The 11,741-nt window shown below is 34.1% G+C and overlaps 1 protein-coding gene across 1 annotated transcript; it reads right to left on the bottom strand.

The window, feature by feature from the left end:
• Positions 1-4,714: 4,714 nt before the first annotated feature.
• LOC119193169 lies at positions 4,715-9,686 on the bottom strand (the record flags this gene model as incomplete). Its single annotated transcript, XM_037446819.1, has 4 exons — positions 4,715-7,078; positions 8,049-8,152; positions 8,830-8,989; positions 9,497-9,686. Coding segments are annotated over 4 exons (527 nt in total), but the record flags the coding sequence as incomplete, so codon positions are not given.
• Between the last annotated feature and the right edge of the window lie 2,055 nt (positions 9,687-11,741).

Below are 11,741 nucleotides of genomic sequence, written 5' to 3'. Positions count from 1 at the left end.
AATTATTTATTTTCACTAAATTACAATTTAAAACTATATAAAAACATATTGTATGAGGTTTGAATTAAATACTATTTTTATTAAAGCACGTAAGTACTACAGAGTCCTCATTTCAAGATTTGAAAAGTGTTAAGAGTAAAACGTGAAAAAAAGAGAATCAAATTCAGGTTACATATCGCTGGTTCACTATACAAGGTCTTAATTTAAGTATTATTTATATTGGAAAAATGATATATTTTATAATGATTTCTTATGTTTACGCGAATGTTAGACATTGAAATTAAACTATTTACCCCATGACCATGAAGCCTGTAGTCTTCGAAACGTCGAGAGAAAACCAAGATAATTAAAACCGTGATAAAATCCGAATAATAGTTTAATTTCAATGATATATTTTTAATTTGGTATTATTGTTTTTTCTTCTGAAAAATATAACATTTAACCTTGTAATAGTGAGCCAGCGATATACAAAAGATTTCTAACTATATTCGACGGTAAGTCTCATAAGCGCAAAAAACAATCGAAAACCAGCATTAAGTTTTCTTCCATTTTGTATGTCGGATATTTGAAATATATTTTTTTTATGTACGGGCACAGTAGAATGACACCGGCCCTGATGGTAAGCGGATTGGAGTCCAGATAGTATTGACTGACGAGAGGTCAGAGGGTCTACTTCGAAAACGAAATCCGTAGTTTCGGATGACGGATCGCACATTTTGCTACTACGAAGTGTTACGGATCCGATGACGGATTCGACGACGGATCCGATCGGTTCATCGCAATATTTAAGACATGGAATTTGTAAGAACTTATACCATCCCTTTTTAAAACCATCTGCGAGAATGAAGTTCCACTGCTTTCTCCAAAAAATATACGGAATATTGATCGTACCACTAAGGTAAGCTACAAGAACTGCGACGGATCCGAAGTAATTTGGTAGTAGAGTTAAATCCGAAGTTCGTCGTTTCTTCGTTTCGGACTGACGTTTCGACGTTCGTTTTTCGGAGTAGACCCTCAGGACCTTCAGTATTTTTTTCCGACCGGGGCCTCGTATCAGTATTTTCTGCTCCGCCCGAGGCCTCGAATCGGTTAAGGGCGCCACTGAACTAATGTTATTACTGAGCATTATGAGACTTAACATCGTTTTTTTTACGATGATGATTTAGCGCCGTGTCTTACATTAATAATAGAAACAAAATTAAAGAAAAAAAAGGAATGAATAATACCAATATTATAAATGCTTTTTGTACCTTTTCCTCGTGCGTTCAGGTTTAATTAAATATTTAAAATACATACATAAACTTTACAAAAAAAAAAAAACATAATTTTTAATAACTAAAAAATTAAAACGAAAATAAACAAATATAAAAGAAGACAATTTTAATACTTAAAATCGAGTTTCGAATTTAATTTTTCAGAGATTCCGAAATCACTCGCCTTATTTCATTAAACAAATGAGATATCAAATCACATCACAAATTTAGTATACGACAAATAGTAACAAAACATCTTGTTTGGGCTAAGAAATTTCAAAAACAGCCTTATGCACAATAAAACTAAGCCTAGATTAGGAAAACATTGACGATAGAGTAGTGGACACGCGCTCCAAAACTGTATAAATAAATGTCATCGATCACCTATGAAATGGAAAACGGAACGTCAAGCGATTTAGGCAATTAGTTTTATTGTGAAGGCGTAAGGAACAATTGCTATGAGGCAATATTTTATTAGGATTCATGGTAACTATGACGCGACGTATTTATCCGTCTTCAGAGATCAGCAAATAAGTCAGTGTGGCAATATTTGGGTGCTAAATGAATATGTTTTGAGTAATAAATAGGGTATTTGACTTTGTGCTTTTTTTTAATATGTAACAGCAATTAATACAAAAAAGAAGTCCTTTGCGAAAACAGCATTAAAATTCGATAAGAAATGGGGCAGTAATTCAAATTTCAAATATTGCTACATGCGGGAGTGGGTGCGAAGTGGGATATCGCTCCATCTCTTTCTTTGCACGTCTCGTAATGCCCGCTGACGTCACGCAAGTATTTCGTCTCTTTTCTGTTTTTGACACTCACCCCCACTACCTAATTTCAATGACTCCTATTACTTGTATATTCTTCACCAGATTCCAATAATTTCTTCCTGTTTTAGAATTTATACGACGTACATATTTTATAAAAGTTATAAATAAAAATAATTCAAATACCCTATTGAGTATAAATGCCTGTAACTGCCAACTACACTGTTATACAAATCCTTTGACGACTTTTTATGTTTTTTTTTTAATTGCTATATAAGGCGTACTTTCTCAAGACCCCGGCGCAGAAATTAAACATTTACCACCATTTCCAATAACTAATCCCAATCGCTTTTTTATATCTATCAAAAAAATAGACCAATCAGAACAAAGTATTTTTTGACATTACGAATGAGTTATTTTAATTGGTTCATTCTCGGAATCGGATTAAAGATTGCGATTCGAATCGTTTTTTAAACTGTTAATTGGAGAGTAGAGGTCTTAATTTACGTGCTATTTGTTGACCTCAGTTTCAAATTAATCCTTTCGATATGTCCCTAATCTCTAGAAAAATGCATAGTCCGTTCATCACAAAGTTGACATGAATTTTTAATAAAAATGAGGTATTGGAGTTTTTTTTTCAATAGTACTAAAATGAGTTGTTAGTTTTAAGCCATTACTAGCTTAGAATGTTTGAAAATAATTTTTTAATGCAGTTTTCAAGTAAGAATTATAGTATACGAGGAACTTAATTTACAACTAACATTAGATAAATGCTACATATTTAAATATCAAAGGATTTTTTATAAAAAATTTGATCACACCAAAGGCATAATTATAATAAACAAAATTACGTAAGCAATTTGTGTTACTAGTAAAAAATAATATTGAATTATAGGCGCAGCTACTTTTTGAAACCAGTTAGTGCCGTATTAACACACCAATAGCATTTTGAGTTAAATCTTAAGTAGACATATACAGTCTTACTTATAAAAAATCACTTAGATAAAACACAAATTTATTCGATCAGCTGTAAGTCAAAACCCGTCATCTTTCCTCTTAATAAGGTTTAAACTAACCGGTGATGTTTTTGACAGCTATTTACGCAATTCATAACCACCTCTTAACGCTATTACGTTTATAAGTAAGACTGTTAAATGTATTGGACTGTTCATAAGTCAATACTTAAGCTGGTAATTCAGCACTTGGTGTCAGTTGAGTTGTGGCTGTATAATAAAACAGCTGTCAAAATCTGTCATACGCTGTGACTTAAGTAATCATTGAGATGATTACTCAAGTCAGTCTTAAGATACTGACTTTAACTTGACATCGTCTCAGTTGAATCGCACTTCAGAGCGACATTAAGATACATCCACCAATACGGACCTTAGTTTAAACATAGTTATATTGACATATATGTGCAACGTCATCTCATATTTTGAAAAACATTTGTATTTACAACTAGCTTCCGCCCGCAGCTTCGCCCGCGTGGATTTCGGGTTTCAAAAATGGAGAAGGTGCTCAATTTGTCGGGATGTTTTTTTAATTTATGGTGGTATGCAGGTGGTCCGATTGTCCGGTCAGGGTCTGATGATGGGATCCTGGTGAAATCGAAGGAACTTTTAACCATTAAGGTTGCACACGAAATGACGGAAGCTTAAAAATGGAGTAACTTCTCCCGTTTTCCCAACATTTTCCATCACTGCTATGCTCCTATTAATTGTAGCGTGATGAAAAGTATACTATAACCAGCTCAGGAGTATGAAAAATAATTGTACCAAGTTAAGTTAAAATCCGTCGAGTAGTTTTTGTTTCTATAACGGTTATACAGACAGACAGACAAAAATTTTACTAATTGCATTTTTGGCATCAGTATCGATCCCTAATCACCCCCAGTTATTTTGGAAATATATTTCATGTACAGAATTGACCTCTCTACAGATTTATTATAAGTATAGATATGCAAAAGTAGCTCAAAAATTGTCCATAACGAAAACATGCATTTTAAAGTAAAACAAAAGAAATAATTTCGTGAAGCCAACCAAATAACTAATGATATATTAAATTTTGTGCCTGTTCAATTTAGTCGGGTCCGCGATATCACTTTTGTTGAGTTTCAGAACGCGACATTACATTATTATATTCTGTGCCCCAACGCACACTGCTTTGATGTTAGGAACACACCTACATTGCTTAGACAACAGTGAACTTTATACAATAGCAATAAAGCTCAAATTGACTCTACGTATTAGTTAGAAAACGTTTGTATGGGAAATAGAAAAATGCTGTTTTGAGGATTTTCCCGGCAATTATTCGAATTTTTCTCACCTTTTAAACCTTTCCCTAGACCTCCGACGTGAATAATTCAAGACCAAGATAAGATAAATCCGTTCAGCCGTTCTCGAGTTTTAGCGAGACTAACGAACAGCAATTCATTTTTATATATATAGATTATATAAAATAACTTATAAATACTAAAAGAAACAGTTGTTTCGTGGGAAATTAAGAAAAAAATATACAATTATTAACAAATAAACATTGTGCGTGTTTTTAGATCTTAAAAGTGCAAAATATTTTTTTAATGTGAAACAAGGGGCCTCGGGTTTAAATCCTGATTCATGCACTGAGAGAAATGTATTTTTATGTGTGGTTGGCTATGAGTACATTTGAGTGTACCTTAAATAATATAAAAAGGAATGCTCGAACTTTTATTGTTGTTGATTTGATCATGCACACGCTCATTGAATTATATTAGTGTGCGTAAAATAATAACCGTTGAAAATGTATACATTTGTGCGTGCAAATCGATACAATACGGTTTGACTATGCGTAATATACTTTCAATGTAGTAGACGCACTTAGTGACAGATGTTTTTGTTCGCATTAATAGATGTTCTCTTTGGATCTTAAGTTTTGTTTTTTTAAAGACACTCCTTAGTGTACGCAAAAAAAATGTAGGTAACACCAAAAAGTATTTTTCACCTGTTAAGACTGAATGGTTTATTAAAGAGTATCTATCTTATATCTAGTCTGGTTTTAGGAATTTCAGAAACGGCGGTCGTGTACAAAATGTTAGGTCCTATATGAACAGAGTTTCATATAATATAGTAATCAAAGTATGCATAGACATTTCACATACATGTACGATATAGAGAAAGCCATAGAAAAACAAACCAAGAAAAAAGACTGTTTTCGAAATCTCAAAAATATGCACCAGTTAAACGCGTTTATAATTATAAATTTGAATTTGGAATTCTTATCTAAAGAGATGATATTTCAGATCAAAGTGGCCAGTACGACAAAACGCCAATCTCATACCTAAGGACCTAATATTAAGATCGATTGTTAATCGATAATATTTGAATGGTTAAACTCATTACACAATATACATTCATATCTCTACGGTTACTGGAGAAATCCTGCGCTTATACATACTTCCTTCCTGTTAAACTCAAACCTTTCTTCGAGTAGGTAGTTTTTAATATAATCTATGTTTAACACACCAATACAATCATCTGTTTAAAAGTAAAATTTTGTTATAATCGGGTACGGCAACGTGTCCTCAGTGCACCTAATGGTAAGTGTAGTAAGGTCCAGTATCGATTATCCCTTGCCAGTCCACACTATAATGCCAGCCTATTCGCTTGTATGTACAGGCTGATATCGAAACGCGACACTTACGTGGGCCACTATATACCGTTTGAACATCTGTTATAGTTAGTACCTCCATAATTCAACGGGTAATGTTGTTTCGACATGTGGTTTCCAGTGGAGTTTAAAATAGATCATTACCGACCACACGTAATGACGAGCGCGAGAGACGAGTATTACCACTAACGACCGAAATAAATGAAGAATATTAATCGATATTATAGTGTATCGATTAATCGATAATCTAATAGATTGCAAAAGTGATGCACTTAGATTTCACTCTAATGCCAACGCACGCATGTTACTTATTTCGATTGTTTTATTTTAGAGATCGATTTATATCGATTAAGATCGATTATTTATTTCGGCCGTAAACAAACATCTTTGTATTTACGATATTTTTCTATAAGTAAAATGAAATGAGTAAGAAATATACAATATTCTTTGGAACATAAAACACTAGAATATACTAGAATTAAAATTATGCCGAGATTCATAAAAAACAACTCAATGGCGAGTTCGAGTAAAAACATAAAAGTGTTTCATGAGATTCATTATGAAAGTCGTAATTTTTATATACAATAAAAAAAATATTAAAAAGATTTTTTAAAAAAGAAATCACCTTTTTTAAATTATAAAAGCCCAGTTAAGATCTGTTTAGACATTTGAGATATTAGTCTAAACAAGAAACACACCAAAAACGTGGTTTAGTATACGATCTTACAAATTTATAAATATGGCTTTATTTCAAAACAATAGACACTATAATTAATTTCATAAGTTATAATATCAAATTTCGTAAAAAAAGCGAAACATATAAATAATATTTTTCTTGTTTTTATTACTCAAACTTAGCCCAAGTTGAAATTAATAAATTACTCAGCTTTTTATCGACATTAAAAAGTGAATTTTACAAATAAACAACACTACGAGATTTATTTTTGGTATACACATAGCAACTAACAACAGCTGCTAACCGATTCACTTGTGCCGGCAATTCCCTTCAGTTATCCTAAATATTCCATTCTAATATCTAGTTACATTAGTATTAGATGTGTCTCTTTCTAATGTTATGAAATTCTATAAGAGTGAAAGGGACAACACTATGTCGTACAAAATTCTTAATTATATTAACTGAACACTATTTCTTCTTTCTTTTTTTGTGTTATCAAATGGTTCAAGAATATATATCTATGTTTTTATCATATGATTACAGTTTTTTTTTAATAATTACAGTATTTTTAAAACGTTTGTTTTAATTCGTTAATACGTCGCTACTTTCACCGGTGTGTTGCGTAGTGTTGTTGCGTGGTGTGTTGCTGCAACAGTTGCGCTCATCCGTTGCAGTAGCAGAACATGTTTAAGTGCGGATGCGTTGCGCTTATACAGCTCGGTTCATTATTATATCTGTAATGATTGTTTTATTTATTTGTAAAAGGGTTTTTAGCTTCAGAATTATATTGAAAAAATATTTATGACATGAATGGATCAGTTTCGGAGTACCACTACCTTATAAAAACAATGCGAAGTCGTATTACATTTGAGTACAAATTTGGTACTAAATTACACCCAAATTACAAGTCAATTCTTATTTATGTGAGCGACATGAGATAAAAAGAGAGTGTATCTAGTGTTGTTAAATGAATTGCAAGTCAAGCTATGGTAGTTGAAAATTACAGTAAATTGATAGAAGATATGCGCCGCAATAATGCTGTAAGTAAGTTTTCCTAAGACACAATCACGTCCTTCCTCTTCTTAATCCCTATAACTTTCTCTTACAGCCTAGAAGACATCTTTGCCATTAATTTATGGCAAGACGAAATGGACACGAGATGGTATTTGGTCTGATTTATTTTATGTACAAATGGTGCTTATATACTAATGTGGTGCGTGACGTACGTGAGTTAACCCTCATCCAAGCATCTGCGTGATACTATGTGAGACGCTGTCGCTACAACATCCATGATTCTTACGAAATTCTAGGTGTGTGAGAGATGATCACTAAAAAATGATATTGCTTACAGCCAGGGACGGGCCTCCTGCTCTTCTGAGAGTGTTTAGGCTTTCTACTATGCTGGACTAGTGCGAGTTGGCAAACTTAACGTATTATCTTTGACATTCTTTTAGGAAATTCTCAGGTATGTATTCGTTAAGTTTTCCTTCGCCGTTAATTGATAAGCAATACACATATCACTTCAAAAAGTCTGAGGTATTTGGCTTGGGTTTTGAACCTGCATTCTTTTCGATAGACCGTTTTATTTTCAACTAGTGTATCGTAATTCTAAGAATAAAATCCAGGTTTAACCGTTTTATTTTCAACTAGGCTATCGTGTTGCTAAAAATAAATTCAAGGTTTAGTTTGTACTAAATTACTCACGCGTTAGTTCTCGATATGTCCCGCGCATTCACCAAGAACTTATCTTCTTTCTTCGTGTACGTCATGGAAGCTTCGTACACGCCTCGACCGGGACCTACTGCGATCTGAAAAAAAATCGGAAACTAAACCCTCAATTCCTGTAAAACTCAATATTATATGCTTAAAACATCTTCTTAGACTATTTTATTCCTTAAGACATCAATTGTTTTAGTGCAATGGTCGTTAATGAAGTAAAAAAAAAGCAAAAAGGAGCGAATGAAAAAAGAAAAAAAAAAGAAAGTTTTTTTTAAAAAAAAAAAACTAATCTTAACAAGAAACGTAAAAAGGTAACTTGTGATTAAATTCAACTATTTTTCGGATTTTATCGCGGTTTTAATATTTTGGTTTTCTACTGACGTTTTGAAGACTGCAGTCTTCATGGTCATGAGGGACTTGGTGTTGTTCATTCACAAAGTCAAAGTTACAATATCTACCTACATTTAACAATTATACAACTTTTTCAATTTTAGCTGTTGGTGGTCCGATCTACGCAGAATGAGCTTACAGTGTCTTGAAGTCTGGCAGCCAGTCTTTTGGGTTCCGATTTAATTAAATGTAGAACTGGATCCCAGGCTTGTGCAAGCTTCCAACCATCTTCCCTATTCAAAATTAGGGTGTTTTTTAATTTCAATAGCCCGCAAATCATCCTAGGCCGGAATCGGTGTTCTTTGGCCAGGATTTGTGCCTGGTCTAGTCGCAAATTACAATGATTGGAGCCTCCTTCAGAGTGTTCATCTCATACCTTAACCTGCCAGTGCTCCTTGTCAGGCCGCAGCCCCGCGCCGAACCGCCCCACGTACCCGTCCGCGTCGCGCGCCTCCACGAACGACAGCAGCCGACTGTTCGCGCGCCAGCGGCTCTCCCACGAGACCTCCAGGAGGGTACGGACCGCGCACAGCGACCTCGAGATATAAACAAAATTATAAATAAAATAACAAATCATAATTGATAACGCCAAAGACCTTTGACCACAAAAAAGAATATGTAATAAAAAAAATATATTAAAAATATTTATGATCTTTATTATGCGGTATCGAAGCGTTATGAGACCGTTAATAGAGGCTTGTTAAAAAACCGGTATTCCTAGTCCCGCCGCGCTCGGGCCCGCGCCTGCGCGCGCCGCTCTCGTCAGCAGTCGCTGCGCCGGCGCAAGCGCGACCACACGCTGCTCACTGAGTCGCGCTCGCGCACATTATATCACCCCGTTGTATGCATATTCAATTTAAATTACCGACTTATCACACTTGTGATCATCTTAGTATTAAATTGTCATAAGAACCTTTTATGTACTTACATCACTAATCAATAATCATCATCATCAGCCACTACTAAACATGGGCCTCCCCCAAAGATTTCCAGATCGACCCATTTGACCTTTATTACGTGAGTAATAAAGTAGTTAATATTACCGGACAGGCTCGGTGAGCGAGTTGATGTAGTCGACGACGGCGCGTGCGGCGCGATGATAGAGCGGGTCGGCGTCGGACACGTTGAGCCAGCGCAGGCACGTGCACCAGTGCGGCTCGATCCCCGCCTCGCTGCACGATCTGTTCTTTGGTATCTGAAAAATGAAAAAGAAATGGTTATATTTACGTTGTCCTCGTCGAATCGTAGGTAGTAAGGTCGGCAAAAGAAAAAAATGGAGGTTTACTTTTAAATCTCCATTCCAATACCATTTTAATAAAAAAAATCTTTATTTTAATTTTTGTGTTTTTTTTGTATTTTTAAATTAAGGTAATTGGTGCAAACTGTTATAATCAAATTAAATATTTTTTTTTTGAAGTTGATAAGAGCGTTTACGTGCCGCGCGTGAAGTCAACTATAGGTAATTCTTCGCAAAATTCACTCACACAGAGCCGTTGCGTAGCTGTGTGCGTAGAGTTAGCGCGTCGGCTATCTTTATAGTCAGACCAACCAATTTTGATCTTTTCGCTTTAATTATCTAATTGGAATGTAACTTATGATTTATGAATTTATGATAAATGAAGAATTCTATTATTAAATATATAAGAATTCATCATGAAATAGTTTATATGTATCATTTTGTAATTATAAAAAAAATAAACATTTTTAACAAATTTTAACGGCAATTTTACAAATTGTTATTATCTTTTAAATGCAAATGCTTAAAAATTTAAGCATTTGCATTTAGAAAGTACCGCTTAGTAAAGTGGAGCTCATCATGAAGCCGAAAGATAGGCACCAGAACCCGGTAATCACACAATAAATCAGGAAAATTACTGTGCTACGATGTTTATAATGGACCACATAATTACTCCATAGATCTGCAGTTTTAATATTTAGCGTATTGAAAGTTTAAATTAAGTCATTAGAAATTACATATTGGAATTTATATTTTGAGTCAGAAGGTGTATGTAATGAGATGTTAGTTTTTAGGTGTATAACTAAAAGTGAGAAATAAAAGACTTCTTTTTTTCGGATGTTGGTTATATTTTTTGAATAGTTTTTTTAATAGGTATTGCTTCTCAGTGACATCGATCATCAATCGATCGATTGTACATCCGTGCATAACAATTTACCAGTTTTATATCCATAGTTTTGCATAATATTTGCGACACACGACGAAGCAAAATAGTTGGTTCTGTACTTTTTTTTGACCAACAGCAGTCATCTTTGAGTGTAAGTATGGGAATACTGCTCTTTTAAATCGCCACAGGCAACATCTTTATCAGTTTGTTCCCTAGCGGCCTCTTGCATCCTGTCCTCTGCAGCTAATTTCAATCATTTAGCTAACTCGTCGTAACATTTCATGTAAACATTTTGCGTTAATATTGGTAAATCTATGGAAGCTAACTGTTCGTTTAAATTTGATCTACCAACTTCAGTCATCATAGCTCCATTCAGTTCCACGGATATACGTCCATACTATCAGTATATCTCTTAGCGCTTAAATAGCTTAAATTCCATATTGCACACATTACACTTCATTAAAATGTTGACTGCAAGCAAACATTCTCTTCAATAGTTGTAAATGTTCGATACTACAACCTGTTGCTCTGTTGTGGTTATTGAGTGTTTTAATTTGATCCAAAATATTGAAAATCTATAATTTTGCGGCTTTTAATAACCTTATTTATTTTGAGTGTAATATCAGGCACGATTACCTAAAAATAAAAAAAAATATATAGAATATACTATTATTGTTATCGAAGTTTACGCAAACACTACATACTTAAGTAAAACTGCATATGGATCTTGACGCGTTTAATTTATACAAGTATAATGACGCCGAAACCTGCACAGGGTTAAACGTCAGGATAAAATTATATGTAAAATTGATGTGAGCGTGTAAACCTAAACTAGCCCAAATAGTTAAGAAGATAGGTATACTAACTACTACTAGTAGTTTTATTCACTAGCTACATAAATTACCAAATCCCTTATTTCTAAGGTTCAAAGAGGAGAAAGATATAGGATTCCGTCTCTCGTCACTTGAATTTTCTTAACAGTGCGCATCAGTGAACACAAAAACCTTGTTATTTGAAAGTAAGCGTACCTATGCATTATGCAAAAATCAGCCAAGTAAGCGAGTGGGACTCGCGCAATGGGTATTTGGCGAGTTGCAAACGTTTTGACAACGGACAGCAAAGTGATTCTATAAGGGCTAAGAACTCACGAAGCGGTTTTACTCGC

Source organism: Manduca sexta, unplaced genomic scaffold (genome assembly GCF_014839805.1).
Source record: "Manduca sexta isolate Smith_Timp_Sample1 unplaced genomic scaffold, JHU_Msex_v1.0 HiC_scaffold_3694, whole genome shotgun sequence".
Taxonomy (NCBI): domain Eukaryota; kingdom Metazoa; phylum Arthropoda; class Insecta; order Lepidoptera; family Sphingidae; genus Manduca; species Manduca sexta.
Note: the sequence above shows the minus strand (reverse complement) of the source record. Positions and strands in the feature narration are given on the sequence as shown.